At 48.4% G+C, this 22,580-nt stretch overlaps 1 protein-coding gene across 1 annotated transcript; it reads left to right on the forward strand.

Annotated features, from left to right (window-relative positions):
* The first annotated feature begins 3,834 nt into the window (after positions 1-3,834).
* UBIAD1 (UbiA prenyltransferase domain containing 1) lies at positions 3,835-15,710 on the forward strand. Its single transcript, XM_055419561.2, has 2 exons — positions 3,835-4,705; positions 13,113-15,710. The coding sequence occupies exons 1-2, from the start codon at positions 4,195-4,197 to the stop codon at positions 13,598-13,600; spliced, it is 999 nt and encodes a 332-aa protein (XP_055275536.1). The 5' UTR covers positions 3,835-4,194; the 3' UTR covers positions 13,601-15,710.
* Positions 15,711-22,580: the final 6,870 nt, after the last annotated feature.

A 22,580-nucleotide genomic window follows, 5' to 3' on the forward strand; every position in this document is an offset into this window, starting at 1 on the left:
CATCACCAATTTCTGGAGTCCACCCAAACCGATGTCCATTGAGTCAGTGATGCCATCCAACCATCTTATCCTCTGTTGTCCCCTTCTCCTCCTGCCCTCCATCTTTCCCAGCATCAGGGTCTTTTCAAATAAGTCAGCTCTTCGCATGAGGTGGCCAAAGTATTGAAGTTTCAGCTTCAACACCAGTCCTTCCAATGAAAGACTGATTTCCTTTAGGATGGACTGGTTGGATCTCCTTGCAGTCCAAGGGACTCTCAAGAGTCTTCTCCAGCACCACAGTTCAAAAGCATCTATTCTTCAGCAATCAGCTTTCTTTATAGTCCAACTCTCACATCCATACATGACCACTGGAAAAACCACAGCCTTGACTAGACAGACCTTTGTTGACAAAGTAATGTCTCTGCTTTTTAATATGCTGTCTAGGTTGGTCGTAACTTTCCTTCCAAGGAGTAAGCGTCTTTTAATTTCATGGCTGCAATCACCATCTGCAGTGATTTTGGAGCCCAGAAAAATAAAGTCAGCCACTGTTTCCACGGTTTCCCCATCTATTTGCCATGAAGTGATGAGACCAGATGCCATTATCTTAGTTTTCTGAATGTTGAGCTTTAAGCCAACTTTTACACAATGGAAGTCCTATTAAATAAAATATGATGCATTTATATTAAGGAAAATACGTGCAGTCACTAATAATCATAATTAGGTGAATATTTGCTAAGAAGGAAAAAGGTTAACAGTTATACCATGTAATATAACCTATTAAAAATTTGGGCTTCCCTGGTGGCTCAGATGGTAAAGAATCTGCGTGCAATATAAATCTTATGTGTCTATGCTCACATGGGGAACTACAAAAGTAAGATGCAATGGAGTTTGGGGAAGGCATACTTTTTTCTTTTCACATTACCCTCAATTACTTGTGTAATAGTAGAAGTGTTTGTTGAAGAGGTGTAAGTTTCTAAAAGTACTAAATTGTCAAAAGAGGTTTGGTGGTATTCTGTGGCTAACAAAATGCTTTAGCAGATTTAAAAGAGAAAAAAGTTATGACTACTTCAGGTTTAGAATCTTTTCATTACATTGATTCCTTTATGAAATAATTATCCCTCTGAATTTCACATTTTTCACTTGTTTTCAACATCTCTATATTTAGTCATTAAATATTTCTGAATGCATAATGCATTCACTATTCAAATCTCACTATAAATTAAAATTATATTTATCATTAAAAGTCTTGCTCCACCCCTGCCCCTTCACTACTTATTTCTTTAGTTCTTATGTATCCCTAGTTTCTTTTCATGTAAATACAAAGCATATGAATATATGCTCTATTTCCCCTCTCTTGTTACCCTATGTACACTGTTAGGCTCATTTTAAAATTCTAGAGTGTCTTGGGGATCTTTCTATTGTAGTGTATAGAAAGCTTCTTCCTTCGTTATTGTTGTAGCTGCATAGTATTCCATCATGTGACTATATCATGATTTATATTTTCAGTTCTCTGTTGATGGACACGTGTTATTTTCAAATCCTTTTTTATGTCTTTTTTCTTTTTGGCTGTGCTGGGTCTTCACTGCTGTGAGCGGGCTTTCTCCAGGTGCAGCAACAGGGACTGCTCTCTACTTGTAGCACACAGGCTTCTTCTTGTGGTGGCTTCTCTTGTTGCAGAGCATGGGCTCTAGGGTACTTGGATTTCAGTAGTTGTGGCACTTGGACTTAGTTGACCTGCAGCATGTGGAATCTTCCTGGACCAGGGATAGAACCCATATTCCCTGTGTGGGCAGGAGGAGTCTCAACTGCTTCACCATTCGGTTCAGTTCAGTCGCTCAGTCCTGTCCGACTCTTTGTGACCCCATAAATCACAGCATGCCAGGCCTCCCTGTCCATCACCAACTCCCGGAGTTCACTCAAACTCATGTCCATTAGGGAAGTGCTGTTTTCAAATTCTTGTGGTTACTAATGATGCTATAATGAATGCCTTTGTATGTACAATCTTATTCCCTGGCATCTATACAAAATAATACCAAGAAATGTGATTATAGAGTCATAGGGTAAATGCCCGTGTAATTCAATAGATTTTGAATTAATCATCTCACATGCTAGTAAAGTAATGCTTAAAATTCTCCAAGCCAGGCTTCAGCAATATGTGAACCATGAACTTCCAGATGTAAGGTGGTTTTAGAAAAGGCAGAAGAACCAGAGATCAAATTGCCACACACAATGGATCATCGAAAAAGCAAGAGAAATTCCAGAAAAACATCTATTTCTGCTTCATTGACTATGCCAAAGTCTTTGTGTGGATCACAATAAACTGTGGAAAATTCTGAAAGAGATGGGAATACCAGACCACCTGACCTGCCTCTTGAGAAACCTATATGCAGGTTAGGAAGCAACAGTTAGAACTGGACATGGTACAACAGACTGGTTCCAAATTGGGAAAGGAGTACGTCAAAGCTGTATATTGTTACCCTGCTTATTTAACTTATATGTAGAGTACATCATGAGGAACGCTGGGCTGGAGGAAGTACAAGCTGGAATCAAGATTTCCAGGAGAAATATCAATAACCTCAGATATGCAGATGAAACCATCCTTAAGGCAGAAAGTGAAGAAGAACTAAAGATCCTCTTGATGAAAGTGAAAGAGGAGAGTGAAAAAGTTGGCTTAAAGCTCAACATTCAGAAAACTAAGATCATGGCATCTGGTTCCATCACTTCATGGCATATAGATGGGGAAACAGTGGAAACAGTGGCTGACTTTATTTTTCTGGGCTCCAAAATCACTGCAGATGGTGATTGCAGCCATGAAATTAAAAGACGCTTACTCCTTGGAAGGAAAGTTACGACCAACCTAGACAGCATATTAAAAAGCAGAGACATTACTTTGTCAACAAAGGTCTGCCTAGTCAAGGCTGTGGTTTTTCCAGTGGTCATGTATGGATGTGAGAGTTGGACTGTAAAGAAAGCTGAGCGCCGAAGAATCGATGCTTTTGAACTGTGATGTTGGAGAAGACTCTTGAGAGTCCCTTGGACTGCAAGGAGATCCAACCAGTCCATCCTAAGGGAGCTCAGTCCTGGGTGTTCATTGGAAGGACTGGTGTTGAAGCTGAAACTCCAATACTTTGGCCACCTGATGCGAAGAGCTGACTCATTGGAAAAGACCCTGATGCTGGGAAAGATTGAGGGCAGGAGGAGAAGGGGACGACAGAGGGTAAGATGGTTGGATGGCATCACTGACTCGATGGACATGAGTTTGAATAAACTCCGGGAGTTGGTGATGGACAGGGAAGCCTGGCATGCTGCAGTCCATGCGGTCACAAAGGGTCGGACACGACTGAGCGACTGAACTGAATTATCCATTCATCCATGGATGGGCTTTCAGTTTGCCTTCCTTTCTTGGCAAAGCTAATAATTTCTTAGACAGCATTTCCCATTTCAGAGCTTCAGTTTTCGCACTTGAAAAGGAAGGGATATGATTATACCTTCCTTATCACCCTCAACATGCTCCCTGGTTTTGCCCATTTTGTTCACTGCTGCATGCAGTAGGTGTTCAACAAATCTTGCTGCACACAGTGGGGGCTCAATTAACGTTTGTTGAACGAAACACAGAATAAGTTCTATTTCCGTGAGTGAAAGCTCTTGGTAAGTCGTAAAGCGACATGCATTTGTAGTCGTTCGTCAGGCTGTTTTCAACAAGACTCAAAGCAACTGTGCGTCCCCGACCTAGGGCAAGAGAAGAGCGGGGCTGTTGGGTCGCCACCCTACCTCGGCCCCGCCCCTAGACCTCTGGCCCCGCCCCGGCCCCTAACCCCGCCTCGGACCTGGCCCAGGCCCAGGGCGGCGCTGCCGGCCGGTGTTTCCCGGAGGGCTTGAGGTGGCGGACGCACAAGATGGCGGCCCCGGCGGCCCCGGCGGCCCTGGCAGCCCCGGGGTGGCGGCCGCGGCTCGTGCCCGGGCTCTAGGGCGGGCGGGGCTGGAATCTGGAAGCAGGCTTACACAGGTGACAGGAGGTCGGGGCGGTGCCACCGGGCCTCCTGGGGTGCCAGGCCCGCTCGCTGCAGCACCCGGGCCCCGCCGCCTCCCCATCCCTGTCCGTGGTGGAACCGAAGAAGGTCAGGTCCGTCGCCCCGCCCCGTCCGTCCTCGCCCTAGGGCGGACGCTGCGCAGTGGGTGGCTCACTACCACTGACTTAACACATGTGCAGCCTCCATGGCGGAGAAGATTAACATCCACGCAGGAGAGACGGCCAAGGTCGAGGACAGGGACCAGCTGGGGAACGGCTGTCCTCAGCAGGACAGACCTCCGCAGCGCTCGTGGAGGCAGAAGTGCGCCTCCTATGTCCTGGCCCTGCGGCCCTGGAGCTTCAGCGCCTCACTCACCCCAGTGGCCCTGGGCAGTGCTCTGGCATACAGATCCCAAGGCGTCCTGGATCCCAGACTGTTGGTGGGTTGTGCCATAGCTGTCCTCGCGGTGCACGGGGCTGGCAATTTGGTCAACACTTATTACGACTTTTCCAAGGGCATTGACCACAAAAAGAGTGATGACAGGACCCTGGTGGACCGAATCTTGGAGCCCCAGGATGTCGTTCGGTTTGGAGTCTTCCTCTACACCTTGGGCTGTGTCTGTGCCGCTTGCCTCTACTGTCTGTCCCCTCTCAAACTGGAGCACTTAGCTCTCATCTACTTCGGAGGCCTGTCTGGCTCCTTTCTCTACACAGGAGGTAAGTTGGCCTATTTGCTGCAAGTCTTAGTGGCATGGAAACTATAGTTTGCTTAGGAATTACAGGGCTCTCAAAGGAGTGTCAAAGGTTATTTTCTGAATTAGGCCATTTTATGTGAAACCTATAATGTTTGGGCCATGTGGATTTGGGGAATAGCATTTTTGGCTTGGCTTATGGATGCTAGGAATAACTCATATACACGGAATATACAGAAATTTTTGGTATCTAATTTCCTTTCATTCTTCATACCTTATAATGCCATGTGTGCGGGTGCTAAGTCGCTTCAGTCGTCTCCGACTCTTCAACCCTATGGACTGTAGCCCACCAGGCTCCACTGTCCGTGGAATTTTCCAGGCAAGAATGCTGGAGTGGGTTGGTTTCCCGTCCTCTAGAGGATCTTCCTGACCCAGGGATCGAATCGCTTCTCTTACGTGTGTATTGGCAAGCTGGTTCTTTACCACTAGTGCCACCTGGAAAGCCCTTATAATGCCACAGTGTCAATTTTAGTGGAATTAAATTTGAAGAGCTCTAAATTATACACCTAATTACTTTCAGCTAGTTTGCTAGGTGATCCCTTGCAGCAGGCTGATTAAAGTGCTGATGGGCAGCTGTTTAAGCCCTATTTATTGAGCACCTATTATGTGCCAGGTTCTGTTCTACCTGAACACAACAGTCAAGTCCCTGCCCTTCTGGAAGTGATTTTATATATCATGAGGAGAGATAGAAAATAAAAATAGTAAATTATGGTTAAGATGACCAATATACTGGTTTGCTCAGCACAGAGTGTTTCCAAGATGTGGGGCTTTAGGAAACCGTGGAGTTCCTGGTAAGCCAGAATGAATTTGTGCCTTGGTTATAGTACATGAGAAGATGACCAGTTCTATAGGGAAAAAAAAATTAAGTAGAGCAAAGAAGGAGAACACAAACTAATTTTAGTTAGTTTGATCAGGTTGCGTTAGTTTGATCAGGTTCAGTTCAGTTCAGTTCAGTCGCGATCAGTTTAGGCCTCATGAAAAAGGTAACATGAGGGACTTCCCTGGTGGTCCAGAAGTTGACTCTGTGCTTTCAGTGCAGGAAGTGCAGGTTCTATCCCAGGTTGGAGAACTAAGATCCCACAGGCCCCTTGGCATAGCGGAAAAAAACGGTAACACGTGATCAGAGATTGTGAGAGGGAGGTGAGGGAAATTGGCTAAACAGGTATCTGGAAGAAGATAGCATTTGAGCAAAGATTGTAGGAGGTGACAGGTGAGGGAGTTGGCTGAGCAATTATCTGGAGGAAGAGTATGTTGGAACAGCAGTTGCCAAAGGCCTTAAAGCAGGAGTGTCCCTGAAAATGTTGGAGGAACAGCATGGAGTTCAGGGTGTGCATGAGGGAGTCAGTAAAAGGAAGTGAAGTAAAAGAAGTATGTTTGGGCAAGGCAGTCTGGCACAAAGATGACATAGGCCTTAGTGTTTTGAAACAATCACTCTGGCTAAGTTATTGAGAATGGATAAAGGAGGGTGAGGGGAGAAGCAGGAACACCCAGGAGTCTGTCAGGTAAAACAGGCAAGAGATGTCTGGTGGCTTGAATCAGGGTGGGATTAGTGGAGAGGGAAGAAGTAGTTAGATTCCGAATATATCTTGAAGGTAGGCAGGGTTTGCTGATAGATGGGACCAGAGGCAGGAGAGGAACAGGAATTAAATACAACTCTAAAAAAAACCCATCCAAACAAACATAACTCTAAGGTTTTGGCCTGAGCAACTGAAATAGTGAAGTTGATGTGGAGTGAGAGAGAGAAGATTGAAAATAGGTTTGTGGAGAGAAAATGCAGACGTTGACTTTGGACATCTTAATATATCAGATCTCCATGTGGAGCTGTCAGATTGACGGTTGGATTTGAGTCCGAGTTCAGAGGAGAGGTCTGACCTGGAGGTAGAAACTTTTGAGAGTCTTTGCACATAGATTAAGTTGTATGACAGGGTGAGAGCCCAGAGGAGGGATTGTTGATGGACACCCCGGGGAGCCCCAATATTAAGAAGGGAGGAGAGGAGAAGACTGGCCAAGGGAACTGTGATGGAGCATCGGAAGGAGAAAGAAAAACAGGACTAACTGTGGTGAACTAGCAGCCACTTGTAAAAAGTTCTGTGAGGGAAATCAGTAGGGTGCTGAAATAGAGTGAATGTGTAAGGTGCTGGTGGAGGAAAGAGGCCCTCTGTGAAGGTGACACTTAAACTAAGATTTGAAGGACAAGGAGCCATCCGTGGGGCAGAATTGGAGTCTGAGTCAGGTCCTTCAGGACTGAAGGAACAGCAGATGCAAATATCTTGGGGTAGGGAAGGGCTTGGCATCTCGGGATTTGCTGAAAGACCAAGTAATCAAGAGGGAGACTGAGATGCAGCCGTCAAGGGAGGCAGGGGCTAGATCATACTGGTCTCATAGGGCCTCAGTCTCGGCTGGTTCCTTGTCACTCCCAAGCCTAGCCCTTAGACCTCTTTTCTCTAGCTCCATTTACTCCCTTGGCGATTTCAGCCAGTCTCATGGCTTCTGTCGCCATCTATTAAGCTGGTGAGTCTCGGATTTCTACCTCTGGACCAGGTATCTCCACTAAACCCAAACTCAGATCCCACTTCTTTTTTATTTTTTTATTTTTGGCTGTGCTGGGTCTTTGTTGCTGTGCACAGGCTTTCTTTTCCTCTAGTTGTGGCGAGCCGGGGTGACCCTTCACTGCGGTGCTCGGGCTTCTCCTTGTGGTGGCCTCTGTTGTTGCGGAGCACAGGCTCTGGGCACGCCAGCTTCAGTAGTTGTGGCTGCAGGCTCTAGAGTGTAGGCCCGTTAGTTGTGGCACTTAGGCTTAGTTGTTTCTCGGCATGTGGGATCTTTTCGAACCAGGGATAAAACCCATGTTCACTGCACTGGCAGACAGATCCTTAACCACTGGAGCACCTGGGAAGCCCCAAGGTCCAACTTCAGTAACTTCTCTTAGAGGTTATAGGCATCTCAGCCTTGACATGTCTGAGACCAAATTCTTGATCTTCTCCCCCGCAAAATATCTGCCGTACCCTCAGCTTTCCCCTTCTCACTCGATGCAACTCCATCCTTCTGGTTCTTCAGGCTGCAAATCATGGGTATCATCCCTGACTGCTTTCTCACATCTCACATCCAGACCGTCAGTAAGTCCCGTTGACTCTCCTAAAATGCATTTGGGGCCGGACCACTTCTCATCCCCTTCCACCACTGCCACTGTCATTTCCCTTGATTACTGCGGCTGATGCTTCACCGATCTCTATGCATCCACCCTTGTCCCTTTCAGGGTGCTCCTGGATCAGTAGCCAGAGTACTCCTGCAGCCGTGTCAGTCGTCTGCTCGAAACTGTCCTTGGCTCCCATCTCGTTAAAGTCTTTACAATGACTCCCAGGGCCTGACATTATCTTCTCACCCCCCACCTCCCCCAGCTCTCTGACCTGTGCTCCTCCTCACCACGCTCCAGCCACACCACCCTCCCAGCTGTATTTGGAATGCACCAGGCACGCTCCTGCCTCGGGTCCTTTGCAGATGCTGTCTCCTCTGTTTAGAACGTTGTTTCCCCATCTATGTGTATGATTTGTTTTCTAACCACCACCCATTTGCTCAAATGTCAGCTGCTTGGTAAGGCCTTTTTTCTACCCTATTTAAAAACTACAAAACAATAAGGCTTTCTGCAGCAGCTGAAAAAAATAAAATCACACACCCTCTCTGTGTTTTCCCTATAGTATCTTCCTCTGCAGTATCTTCCTTATTGCTTTTCTCTGCTTTTTTTACACAGCACACATCACATTCTAACCACAGAAAGTATTTACTGTGTTAATTACCTTCCCACTTAGACTGTAAATTCACTGGGGGTAGGGATTTTAGTCTCTGTTCTCTGCTGAACCCCATGGTGTCCAGAACAGTCTCCGCCTGGCATGTAGTCAGTACTTAATATTTATTGAATGAATAAATGGGGAGACATTGAAATGTATTGAGTGGAGGAATGACATAATCTGACTTATGATTTTTTTTGACGTTGACTTTATTGATATATAATTGATGAACAGTGGAATGCATGGATTTTAAGCCTTATAATTTGATGAATTTTGGCAAATATTAGTCCATACAGCTGTATAACTCATGTTGTTGTTCAGTCATCCAGTCGTGTCTGACTCTTTGTAACCCCATGGACTGCAGCACGCCAGGCCTCTCTGTCCCTCACCATCTCCTGAAGTTTGCCCAAGTTCATGTCCGTTGCATCGGTGATGCTGTCCAGCCATCTCATCCTTTGACACCCTCTTCTCCTTCTGCCTTCAATCTTTTCCAGCATCAGGGACTTTTCCAATGAGTTGTCTGTTTGCATCAGATGACCAAAATACTGGCGCTTCAGCTTCAGCCTCAGTCCTTCCAATGAATATTCAAGGTTGATCTCTCTTAAGATTGGCTGGTATGATTGATGACCCATAATACAGAACATTTTCATCACCCCCAAAAGCCTCCTTGTGCTTCTTCCGTTTCAACCCCACTCTCTCCATCTAGAGGGAACCAGTGCAACCACTGTTCTTACTTCTTTGACATGGATTCATTTTGCCTGGTCCAGAACATCATATACATGGAATCATTCAGTATGAATTCTTGTGCCTGTTTTTGAGTTTCATTGTGTTGTGATGTGATCAGTAGTTCCTTGTATCTCTGAGAGGTAGCCATTGTATGAACATAACACAGTTTGTTTATCCATTATCCTGTTCAGTGACTTTTGGATTTCTTCGTATTTTGGCTATCATGATTGAACATTCATTTTCAAGTCTTCTGTGGATATTTGTGTTTGTTTTTTCTTGGGTAAATGCCTAGGAATCAGATTACTGGGTCTTAGGGTAGATGACGTTTACCTTTATGAGCTGCCAAAGTGTTTCCTAAAGTGCTTCTATTTTGTTTACCTTCCCACCATCAAGGCAGGAGAGTTCCAGTTACTCCATATCCTTGCCAACATTTTGATTTGTTTTAACAAAGTCCTTCTGGCTGTCTGTGTGGAGAACTGGCCCAGGATTTCACTGTGCTGGCCCCTGTGGAAAGTGGTGTTGGGAGGAGGGGATGCCTAAAAGGAAACTCCCCAGTGGGCCACGCCTCTGAATCGGGTGGAGCTCGTGAGCTTTGGGTCAGACACTCTGAAAACAGGACTTTCTGCTCCAGGGCTGTGTCATTTTCTAGTGTCAGATAGCCTCAAGAAGGTTGACAGACCTCTCTCATCCTCAGCTGAGCTTTGTGGTTGGTTTTTGTGCAAGGTCTGTTGAAGGTGGGGGCTTATCTTTTCAGGCACAGGTTTCTGTTCAACCTTTTGTTGTTCAGTCACTCAGTTGTGTCCGACTCTTTGTGACCCCATGGACTGCAGCATGCCAGGCTTCCCTGTCCTTCACTGTCTCCCGAAGTTTGCTCAAACTCATGTCCATTGAATAACATACTCCTTTCCTGTTCAGCCTTGCTCACGTCTTTTTTTTTGCCAGGTGACTTAATGAGGTGTTCTTGGGTACTCTCGCCAGATGTCAGTCACGGCTATAGAGCTGTTCTGTTTCTTTCCATAGAGTCCCGAGGTCTGTCTGGGGAGCTGAGGAAATAAAGGAATGGGCAGCTGGTGGAGAAACTTGCTGGATCGGTAGTGGGAGCAGTCCTGTCTGTCATCTTCCTTGGGCAGGGGCAGTTGCCTAAATGTGTGAGATGTCGCATAAGACATCGGTTTCCTCATTTAGAGCTCACGTGCTGCTGGAGAGACCGTCCTCCTGAAGGGCATGTCCTCACACAACCAAATTATTTATCAAAATACTGCGTGAGGAGTAGAGAATGAGTTTGCTGGGTGTTGGTGGGACTCAGGGACCATGCCTGTTATAACCTATCCTGGAGATGCTTTGTTTCCAAGAACCAACCATGGTCATTTAGCGCTAAAGAGTCCCAACCACAAGTCTGGAGGTAAACTTGCACTGTGTCTTGTTCTTCAGCTGCCAAGCCTTTAGAGTCCCTACAGATAATGTCTCTCATATTTAACTGTTTAAAATGCAATTTATGACCCAATAGTTTTTATTTTTTTTTTTAAACTTTCTGATCCTGGGGCCATGTCTTAGTAACCTCTTTAGATCAGAGGTTTCCCAAGCTTCTGTAGCAATATATATGTGGATCACCTCTTTGAGTGGGTGCCTCTCACTCTTCCCGCGCTGCTTTGCCTGTTTCAGTCCCAGTGGGACATTTTTCACGATCTTGATCCCAAATTCCAGGTGCTTGTTACTGTAGCTCTGTGTTCAGTTCAGCCTGTCAGGCCTTGAGGAGCCAGCTGTGCCCTCGTGAAACCTACCAGTTCGTGGGAGAGAGGGAGATTAAGAATTAGAAGTGTGGGAATTCCCCAGAGAGCCAGTGCTTAGGACTCTGTGTTCTACTGCAGGGGACATGGATTCAATCTCTGGTTGAGGATCTAAGATCCTTCATGCCACTTGGCACCAAAAAAAAAAAAAAAAAGAATTACAAATGTGGTGGAATTTATGAAAGTCAGGATGCTATGGTGCATATTGCAAGGGGACTGAATATGGTCTCAGGCTGAGGAAGGCAGCTGAGGAATGACCTTTAAAGTCCGAGGGTTGAACAGGAGTTGACCAGGCAGGGGGCTGGAGGTGGGGGAGTGTCTGAAGGCCCTGAGGCACTGAGAGGAACTGAAGGATATAGAGGTGGGGAGGGGAGGAGAGCTCAGAGCAAGGCAGGAGGGAGGCAGGGCAGGGCCAGGCCAAAGCTGAGTCAGGTGAAAGATTTGGGGCTCTTCTTATCCTGAGGACAGCTTGTTGATAAGGGTGTTCTGGTATGTGTTTGTGGAAGGGCACAGCCAGCTTAGTGTTTTGAGAGGACCATTCTGGCTGCAGGGCTTCCCAGGTGGCTGCCTGCCAATGCAGGAGACGCACTGGGTCAGGAAGATCCCCTGGAGAAGGAAATGGCAACCCACTCCAGTATTCTTGTCTGGGAAGTCCCATTCACAGAGGAGCCTGGTGGGCTACAGTCCACGGGGTCGCAAAGAGTTGGACACAACTTAGCAACTAAACAACAAATTCTGGCTGCTGTGTGGAGATTCGATTCGGGATGAAGGAGGGGAGGCAGTTATGAGAACGGAAGATGCGGGACCAGTTGAGTGTCACGGGGAGTGGGGGGGGTGGAAGTGTAGTGCATAAGATGGCCCTGACTTGGACTTGGGGATAGAGTGAGGCAGGATGGAGCGTGGCTTTGGGGATGGAGAAACTGGGCTGGTTCGAAAGACAGGATTTGAGGTCGATCAGCAGCACAGGAGGAAAAATGAGAGATCATTCAGCGTTTTAACTTCACAGGAACCAGAGCCAGGGAAGCAATGTTGTAACTTCACCTTCTTAGCTGTCTTCCTTATTATGTGGGTGAAAGTTTCTCTGTATGGAGTTTGGGAACCCTGAAATTTTGCTGAGGTTAACTGGGGACTTTCAAAACCAGAAGATGCTGCTAGAGGTTGAAAAGGAAGAAGCTGGGATGGATATTCCATGAGGGGCTAATCTCACGGTGTTCCTGACAGGAGCAGTGTCTTACGGAGACTGGTGGATGGTGAAAGAAAGCCAAGCCCTGGACTGTAAGGCCTGTGAGAGCCTTCATGGACTCCCCATTGAACTGTGTGTGACTGGGAACCCCCTGCTCTTCTTTTTTTCCAAAACCTTTTCCAATTTTTAATTTACACAGTTTTTAAAGATTATTGTCCATTTACAGTTACTATAAAATATGGGCTGTATTCACTTTGTTGTACAGTACATCCTTGAGCCTGTCTTACACCCAGTAGTTTGTACCTCCCCTTCCCCCTCCCTTGTTCTGCCCCTCCCCCTCCAACTGATAACCACTAGTTTGGGAAACCCCTGCTCTTTGTGTCAGGGCTTTGTTGGGGGACGTGGATGCAAAGTCACTTCAGTCGTATCTGATTCTTTTTGACCCCATGGACTACAGCCCTCCAATCTCCTCGGTCCGTGGGATTCTCCAGGCAAGAATACTGGAGTGGTTTGTCATACCCTTCTCTAGGGGATCTTCCCCAGCCAGGGATCAAACCTGTGGCTCTTATGTCTCCTGCTTTAGTAGGGAGTGTTCTTTACAAATAGCCCCACCTGGGAAGCCCTTTTGTTGAGGGACAGCAGGAAGGAAGACTCAGGGATGACTCAGACTGAACTGGGTGTTAAAGGATTAGTCTTTTCTGACCCTCTGTGTCACCAGAGGAGAATTCAGATTTTGCTCTGGAGGGGAGGGGAATACAACCACTGCCCCGCCTCCCAGTCTAAGAAGAAAATGCCCTACCCAGCCACAGGCAGCCTACTTTTCCACTGGAGAACAGCCCCGCAGTTTCCAGCCCTGATCTCACACCAACTCTCTGGGTTTTCTGGCCATAGGAATTGGACTCAAGTACCTGGCTCTGGGGGACCTCGTCATCCTCATCACGTTCGGCCCACTGGCTGTGATGTTCGCCTACGCCGTCCAGGTGGGATCCCTGGCGGTCTTCCCACTGCTCTACGCCATCCCCCTCGCCCTTAGCACTGAGGCCATCCTCCATTCCAACAACACCCGGGACATGGAGTCGGACCGGGAGGCTGGCATCGTCACACTCGCCATTCTCATCGGGCCCACGCTCTCCTATGTACTCTACAACACCCTGCTCTTCCTGCCCTACCTTGTCTTCAGCATCCTGGCTGTGCACTGCAGCATCAGCCTGGCTCTGCCCCTGCTCACCATCCCCATGGCCTTTTCCCTTGAGAGGCAGTTCCGAAGCCAGACCTTCAACAAACTGCCCCAGAAGACTGCCAAGCTCAACCTTCTGCTGGGCCTCTTCTATGTGTTCGGCATCATCCTGGCACCAGCAGGCAGTCTGCCCAAACTCTAAGGGGATCACTGCCCTCCACCCCACATAACAACGTGCCCCCCATTCTTAGTATGTATTGAAGGCGGTGTCTGAGGAGAGAAGGTGATTCAGCACTGAGGGGCCTCCAGATGGCTTGTGAACTCCCACCTTTTTTTTATTATTACATTCTTAAAGAAAATGTTTTGTTTTTGTTATTTTACTCCGTTTTATGGGGACTCCGGAAACCACTCTGGCCTCAGAAGGTAAATGGGATGCACAGCCCTTGTTTTATTTATAATTTCCACTAGAGGGTGTTGTCAGGTCACTTTTAAGTGGATTAAAATGCCCTCAGACTTGACGAAGGAGCTGCCAGGATTGGCCAGCCTCCTGTCCCAAAAGAGCCGTAGTAATTGAGCCATAAGTCCTCGGTACCTTGGTCTGTCAGGATGTGTGGTGATGATCCCCCATGACCAGGAGCGCCTGTCTCACCCTGAGCCCTCAGGTCCAGTGATGCGCTGCTTGAGAGAGGACGTCCCTCATTAACAGCCCGACTGGGCTCCTGGCTTTTTGCCTAAATTGTGACTCAGAGCCTTTCATCCTCCCTTCACTTATTGCCACAGTTGAGGAAGAGCGTCAGGTTGCCACACAGCAAGGCATTCGGGCTGGGGACTTGGAAGGAATTAAAAACCACCCTGGAGGTAGCTGAGAAAATCGCTCTGCTTTTGGAGAGAAAACCGGCAGGGCAGCTGGTTACCCTGTGGAACCCACTGGTCTGGCAGGAAGGGACACCCCCCCCCCCGCCCCGCCCACCTGCCCGTCCTTTTGGTAACTAATAGGTCCTCAGAAGTTGTGGAGGCCTGCTGTCCTTGCCAGCTACTGGAGGCATCCCTCCAGGGATCCCTTTTTGCCCTTCTTTGCAGTTCCTCGTGCTCCCCTATGACCGCCCTCCATTTCTTCCTGGTCCCCATTTGTGTGTTTCCCATCTGTTGCTAAGTTGTGTCCAACTCTGCAACTGCATGGACCATAGCTCACCAGGCTCACCTGTCCATGGGATTTCCCAGCAAGGAATACTGGAGTGGGTTGCCATTTCCTTCTCCAGTCTGTGGAGCTCTGCTATTTGGGCAGCATCTTAGCAGAGGTGAGTCAGGGATGGTTGCCCCTTTTCACAGAACCACAGGATGAAATGACCCAGGACAGTAGCCCCTCCATGAGTGAATAAACCAGTGGTCAAACAGTCCTGACCCTGATCAGCCAAAATGTCAGGCCTAATAGTAAAGAAACTACATCTTTCTCCTTGGGGACTTCTGTCCTATACTGACCCGAATTCTCCTGAAGGCTTCTCTTGCCTTGTGTGGGATAGTTTGCACCCAGAGTGGGGAGGGGGGCAGATTCCACAGTTGATCCAAGCTGCTTCTCATTTCATTGTCCATGCAATATAACTTCCTGGGCTAGAATTGCTTGGTTGCCTTGGGTCCAAGACAGAACTAGATTGAGGCTGTTGTCATCATTATTTTCTGTTGTGATTAAAGCCATTCTGGCTGGTATGTCAGGGTCTCGACCTGCAGAAAAGAACATCGGAACCAACTCTTCATCCTTAAAATGAGGCCAATTATAACTTGGCTTCTTGAGTTAGAATTAGGCATCTTACTTGGAGAAAACACATTTGTAGAAGTTGGAAGTTGCAGTTCTTCTAAAGTTAGAGGTGGTCTGTGTGCAGAGTTCCAGAATCCTCTAAGAGTGGTCAGAGCCCATAAGGAGGGTGAGGAGGACAGCACTCTCTCCTGCCTGTCTTCCCAGCACCATTTTTGTTTTATGCCAGGCTTGTGGCATTTTGGTGCTCTCTGGAGTCCTGCCTTCAAAGACCAGCAGGGCATTGTCACAAGTCTTACCCCTGAAGCTGTGGGCCTGAGAGCTCCCTGTGGTAAGGCCACGTTGGTAAGGCCTTCTATCGGGGGTGTCAGTTAACCTCTGCACTGTTTCTGGTGCAGGTTTTAATGCATATTTTTATATATAAATCTTTCTAAAAGGCAAGATTCGGTGCCAGGCTTTGTATTCAGGTCCCTATAATTTGTATTACACCCCTTGATTCAATGAAAGTTTTCTTTCGACTTGTTAATAAAACCATTTTTTTAATTAAAAAAAGGAAAATGTGTATCACTGGTCTGGCTTCCAGTTTCCCTGTGTTTTCCTCGTGCTGCTTGTCCATCGTCTGCTTGTGAACTCTGACTCATAAACCTCAGGAGACCAGCATGGGCACATAGGTGGGGTGGGGGCGGGATGTCTGATCTTTGGTGATGAGTTTGACTGGATTCGACGAGCCCTTAGAAAAGACAGTAGTGACCTCTCCGTGCCAGTATGGGTTTGCCAAGAGCCAGTCAGGCCAGATTAACCTCTGTTCTTTCCTACTTTCACTTTTCTCCAGCGGGTCACTGTGCTGATAGATGGAGAATGTGCAGACAGAGGACATTTGGTTTTCTGCTGGGCATTTGACAGTATGTCCTCTAGAACACAGCCAGCAAAGATACACGGAATGGATAATAGTCTAGTTAGGTGAATTTCTGCGAGACTGAAAAGGCTGCTTTGATGTGTCAAAGGAAGACTTTACCACAAGTAAATATGAAGCAATGTGCTTGGGTCCCCCCACACCACTATATGCCATCAGAAGGGGAAGCTCCACAGAGTGACGGCAGCAGACGTGGTGGGTGTTGATGACCCTGAGATACAGCTTCCCGTGCTTTTATTTCTGTGAGTCAGACTTACTCTGCTCCCCAGTGGACATGGATGGAAATTCAGCCTCAGTCATCTCTTGGGTCAGTTCTCATCTCCTTAGGACCACCCAGGACCCCTGTGCCTCCGTGGGGCCAGAGCCAGGAATATTAGCTGAGTCCTAGCTCCATCTGCTCACTGTCTGTAAGGTTGCTTCCCTGCTATTTCAAGCTTGGGGGTGGCTCTGGAATTTACCCTTGTTTCTTGTACACTCTAGAAGGGTTCAAAAATGCCCCCAACAGCAGCCTTCCTTGCTGAGTACCATAGGCCTAGGGGGCTCTTGTCCCGGCCACTCCATCCCCATTTCGACCCAGTCCTGAGGAAGCTTTCATTTTGTCCATGAACTGCCTCATCCACCTGACCTACTCAAAGCATTTCCCTCCTGCCCCACCCTGGCAGCTCAGATGGTAAAGAATCTGCCTGCAATGCGGGAGACCCAGGTTTGATTGCTGGGTCAGGGAAGATCCCCTGGAGAAGGGAATGGCTACCCGCTCCAGTATTCTTGCCTGGAGAATTTCCATAGAGAATCCTGGTGGGCTATAGTCCATGGGATCACAAAGAGTCAGACATGACTGAATGATTAACACTTTCACTTTCCACCTCTTTGGGACCTTTGCACAAAATCCCACCCAGGGAACCTTTAGAAGCTCAATGCTGGCCTCTCCTGGAGCTGGGCAGTGACATACATCATGTTATCTTACCAACTCTTCTGTTGTGTGTGTGTTGTGTGTGCTTAGTTATGTCCAACTCTTTGCAACCCCTGGAGCCCACCAGGCTCCTCTGCCCATGGAGTTTTCCAGGCAAGAATACTGGAGTGAGTGGGTTGCCATTTCCTACTCTAGGGGATCTTCCCAACCCAGGGATCAAACCTGCATCTCTTGTGTCTCCTGCATTGGCAGGTGGGTTCTTTACCGCTAGTGCCACCTCCTTTATTAAAACCAAAATCAACCTGTTACCTGGCCTGAAGCTCAGTTGGAGTCAGTGATGAGCTCTGGCTTCCATGTTAGTTAATGTGACCTGAGGTAGAATGAATAGATTAGTGTCCAGGACAAGGAAGGCGCAGGTCCTGCCCATCCCTGTGTTGTTGACCCCATGTGGTTGGCTAAGCCCATTCCTGGGCACCCTTCCTTCTTTCTTAGTTCTTTTCTGGATAGAGCAAATGGGATAAGTCAGGAGCAGGCCTTGGATGTAATACACTGGGATTTCAGCAAGGCATTTGAGAATATGGGATGAAATGCTAAATGCATGAAAATACAGCTCCAGGAACTTCATCTCTACCTGCATACACACGTCCGTCTTCACACTGGTAATAGCTGCGGCAGAGATTTTATGTCTGTCATTGTGGGACCCACATTCTGAAGATATTATTCATAAGCTGGATCTTGTCCAGAAAGCAGTAGGCAGACTGGTGAAGACACTTAAAACCATGTCAGGATGGAAAGGAGGCTGGAGAGAGGTTGTGTGTGTGTGTGTGTGTGTGTGTGTGTGTGACATCAAAGGCAAAGCTACGGACTTGTGTGTGTGTGTGTGACATCAAAGGCAAAGCTACGGACTTCCAAGATGGTACAGTGGAAAAGTGTGTGTGTGTGTGTGTGTGTGTGTGTGTGTGTGTGACATCAGAGGCAAAGCTACGGACTTCCCAGATGGTACAGTGGAAAAGAATCTGCCTGCCAATGCAGAGGACATGGGTTTAATCCCTGGTCTGGGAAGACTCCACGTGCCATGGAGCAGCTAAGCCCATGAGCCACAACTACAAAGCCTGCAAGCCCCAGAGTCCATGCAACAAGAGAAGCCTGTGCATTGTGATGAAGAGTAACCCCTTCTCACTGCAACTAGAGAAAGCCCCTGCAAGGCAACAAAGACCCAGTGCAGCCAAAAAAAAAAAAAAAAAAGGCGAAGCTAGGAGAACAGGTGGAAGTTACTTGGCCCCAAATTTAAGCTCTTAGGTCAGGAAGAACTTTCTAGTTGTTAGAGGAGTTGGAACAGGAGATGTTTGAAACGTCCCACTGGGTGGTGAGTTCCCTGTGACTCGAGGCATTCAAGAGAAAGGTTGATTCCTTGTCAGGAACACTGAAGCGAAGACTTGGACATTGGGGAAGGGATATATGAGAAGACCTTAAGGGTCTTCCCATGCTGTGAGGTGGGTGCTCTGTTATTACGGGATCATCTCTCAGACCTGCCTCCCAGGGGCTGGGAGGACAGAGTACAAGAAACATGTTGATGCCTCTCCTTGATGTCAGGTTGTCTGTCTGCCCATGTTAACAGGCATGGCTGTGATTGATATTACTTTCTCTTTTTTTTTTGAAGATCACACACACACATACACACACAGTTGATTTCCCCTTTGAAAGCCCTTGAAGGGAGGTAGATGACAGCTCCTTTCCTCTGAGCCCCACAGACCACTCTGCAGCTAATGGACTGTCAGCCTGTTTCATTAAGGGCTCCAGACTGTGCAGGCTGGTGTAAAAGTAGTGCCTCTGGCAAGAACCTGGCACTTGGGTCTCAGCCAGTTGACATTTGTGATTTGCCCTTTTTCAAATTGGGACAGGCCTCCCAGCGTGAGGGACTAAGCCAGGATGCCAAACAGTGGTACAAACCGAGTCAGGTCCCCTGCTTGATGGGGTGACAAGAGCCAAGCCTGGCTCTTCAGGACGGCCCACAGACAGGTTCCCAGGGCCAGGGAAAGGTGGTAACCACGGGGCAAAGCCCTCTCCCCTTAGGTGCACCTGACCCACTTCAAGATGCAGGAGCTCTGGGAGGGTCCCCAGGATCTTGAGAGGAACAGTGAGGGTCTTGATCACATGTGCTCAACCAGATTTCAAGGGTAAAAGGAAGATGCTCTGTGGCCCTCCTATGATGCTAATATTGAGTTGGCCAGAAATTCACTGGAGTTTTTTGTAAGATGGTACAGGAAACCTGTGGTTTCTCAGGTGACTCAGTGCTGAAGATTCTGCCAGGCAATGCAAGAGAGGAAAGAAACTCAGATTTGATCCCTGGGTTGAGAAGATCCCCTGGAGAAGGAAATGGCTACCCACTCTTGTATTCTTGCCTGGAGAATCCCATGGACAGAGAAAACTGGAGGGCTATAGTCCACCAAGTTGCAAAGAGTCAGACACAACTGAACGCCTGAGCACACACACAGCACCTGGGAACCCTGAGTGAACATTTTAGTCAACCCCATACATCCAGAGAGGCAGCCCTGTGCGTGCTGTGACTCCAGAGGCATCCTAAGTCAGCACTCCCTTACTCCTGCCATAGCCTTGTCCCTCTGTCTCCTAGCCTGCCTTAGAATTATCCCCATTGGGGTCACAGGGGGTGTAACCAGGTGGTCCTGGGCATGGTGTGGGTGTTACACACCTGTTAGTTTGTCAAATGTCTATTGTCAGCGCCCCCAGGAGCTGGTAGGATTAGGGTACTTTATTCATCTAAGTCCTCTCAAGCACAGGGCTTGGGGGCTCAGAGCAGGAGCTGAAGGACCGAGCCACCTCTGGGAGCAACTGGACTTGTAGGGCTGACCGACAGGTGTGACAGTTCCGACCGTTCAGAGCAGCTGCTCCTGAGCAGCAAGGTGTTGGGAGGGGAAGGGAAGCTGGGCAGTACCTCCTAAGATCTTTTAAGATTAGCTTGTCTTCCTGGTACATGTGCTGTGTGCTCAGTTGTGTCCAACTCTTTGCGATCCCACGGACCATAGCCCACCAGGCTCCCCTGTGCATGGAATTCTCCAAGCAAGAATACTGGAGTGGGTTGCCATTTCCTTCTCCATCCTGGTACATGGAAGCCTCTAAATAAATAAATGTTTCCTGAAATACTTAGTCAATGACAGTAATAAAGCGATCATGTGCTTGGCATTGTTCTCAAAGCTTAACTATATTATTATTATTTAAAAAATTATTTATTTATTTTTGGCTGTGCTGGATCTTGGTTGCTGCGTGGGCTTTTCTCTAGTTGCGGGGAACCGGGACTACTCTCTAGTTGCAGTGTGCGGGCTTGTCATTGCAGTGGCTTCTCTTGTTGGGGAGCACGGGCTCTGGGGTGCTCGGACCTCCGTAGTGGCAGCACATGGGCTCAGTAGTTGCAGCTCCCGGGTTCTAGAGCACAGGCTCAATAGCTGTGATGCATGGGCTTAGTTGCTCCATGGCATGTGGGATTTTCCTAGACCAGGAACTGAACCCCTGTTTCCTGCAATGGCAGACGGATTCTTTACCACTGAGCCACCAGGAGAGCCCTAAATACATTCTTTTAAGCCTCAGAGAAACCTCAGGAATGGTATATTAAGATCTTTTTTTATCGTGAGAGAGGAAACTGAGGTTGAGGGAGATGCTTACATTTGCCCAGGGTCACCCAGCTAGTTGGGTTTCCTAGGTGGCGCTAGTGGTAAAGAATCTGCCTGCTAATGCAGGAGATATAAGAGAGGTGGGTTCGATCTCTGGGTCAGGAAGATCCCCTGGAGGAGGGCATGGCAACCCTCTCCAGTATTCTTGCCTGGAGAGTCCTCATGGACAGAGGAGCCTGGCGGGCTACAGTACATGAGAGTCACACAGAGTCGGATGTGACTGTAGCGACAGCATGCTCACACACGCCCAGCTAGTAAGTGATCGAGCCAGGGTTCTTACCTGAACAGTTTCAGTGCAAGTTCTGCACCTCGTGTGTGTCTTTGCATGTCCCGCAGTGCCTTGTACACTGGCGTCTCAGTTAATTGGTCTGCCCTGGGGAGTGGTGGGTGGTGAGGAAGGGGGAAGCAAGGCCGGGGGTGTGGGTGCCTGAGAAGGGGATTTTAGAAGCATTGAGAGGGACACAGTCTTCACCGCTTCCTCAGTCCCACCAGTGCTCTTAGGCAGGGGCTCCTGGGGTGGCTCCTAAGAGTATGCGAGCGACGAGGCCAGCAGTGGGCCCAGCGAGGTGGCTCAGGGCTGAGGAGGTAGCTCCAGGTAGGACAGTTTGCTCCTTGCTGGTGGCGCTCTAACACAGGAAGCAGAGAGCCTGAAACCTGGCAGAAGAATCAAGCAGTTGTACATAGAGGAGGTAGGTACCAAGGGTTGGGCACTGCCCTTGGCCTTGGCATTGGGCTACTGCCCTCTGGTCTTCTAGGTTAGGAAGACCAGAGGGTAAACCCTCTGCCCTGTGCCCTCCAGCATCCCCAGGAAGCCAACTCTGTGGAGATAATAATTTAACCCACTTGTCTAACCTGCTCTGGCCATGTGGGCTGAGGTTTCGGGTCAAATCTGCCCCTGCCCGCCCACGATGACACAGGAAGGTCCATCCTCAGGTAACATTTCGCCTCCTGTTCCCCCAGGTGCCTACCTCCAGTTTCTCTCCTTCTTGCCGTCCTCACCCAGCCACTGAATCCGAGTGCCCACATCAGGAATGTGGGTGACTCTGCTTCCTGAGCATGTGGCTGGGGGAGATTTCAATCTCTTCAGGGAGGCAGAGCCCCTCCCTGCCTTCAGGACGAGCAGCATCCGGAGCTGAGAGTTACACGTGTTTGGGATACAGTAGACTTACTCTCTGTGTTCAGTGAGGGGAGGCTGACGCATGTCAATGGTCAACTAACCCCTGACAACCACAGCGCATTGAGGGTAGAGATGGGGGTGCTGGATGGAACTAATCAGGAAGGCTTCCTGGAGGAGGTGATGATGAGTCATGATCAAGGCTTCCAGGAAGAGGTGGCCATGAGGGTGATGGTTTTCTCAGAAGCTTGAGGTGCTGCTGGACAGCTGTCCCTGATTTGCCTAGCTGGAGAAAGTCCCTGGGATGTTGCCCAAGACTGCAAGTGAAGTTTTCCCTAATCAATGTCATTGGCAAAGCAGCACACAACTGCAGCACTGAGGCAGGTGTGCTGAGGGCTGTCACATCACTGCCAAGGTCAGAGCCTGAAGAATGAAAAGCCCTGACACCTCCTCACGGAGACACAATCAGGAGGGGAGGTGGGGTATTTAATCAGCCAAGGCTGCCAATACCTAATCAAGATGAATGGCGTTGAGAGACAAGGCCCAGGGAAGGCATCGTCTTAGGATAATGGGAAGACTGCCTTGCTCCAGGGTGCACTGAGACGGGGCAGTAGTAGGTGAGGAGGAGCCCAGATGCAGGGTCAGAGGTCACCAGTGAGGGCCTTCTAGCCAATGCTTCTCCTGGCCAGAGACCTTCACTGAGAACCTGCTGGGTGCCAACTCTGTCCTAGGATTCAAGACAAACGGGTATGCCCTTGCCTTTTAGGGCTCATAGTGAACTGGTGGGGAGCACACGTACATGTTTTATT

This window comes from Moschus berezovskii, chromosome 17, assembly GCF_049115385.1.
Source record: "Moschus berezovskii isolate FMDL1 chromosome 17, NW_MosBer_1.0, whole genome shotgun sequence".
NCBI lineage: Eukaryota > Metazoa > Chordata > Mammalia > Artiodactyla > Moschidae > Moschus > Moschus berezovskii.

Coding starts and splice junctions, on each gene's coding strand:
- UBIAD1 (XM_055419561.2), top strand. CDS start 4,195: ATGGCGGAGAAGATTAACATCCACGCAGGAGAGACGGCCAAGGTCGAG. Junction 4,706..13,112: donor CTCCTTTCTCTACACAGGAG/GTAAGTTGGCCT, acceptor TTCTGGCCATAG/GAATTGGACTCAAGTACCTG.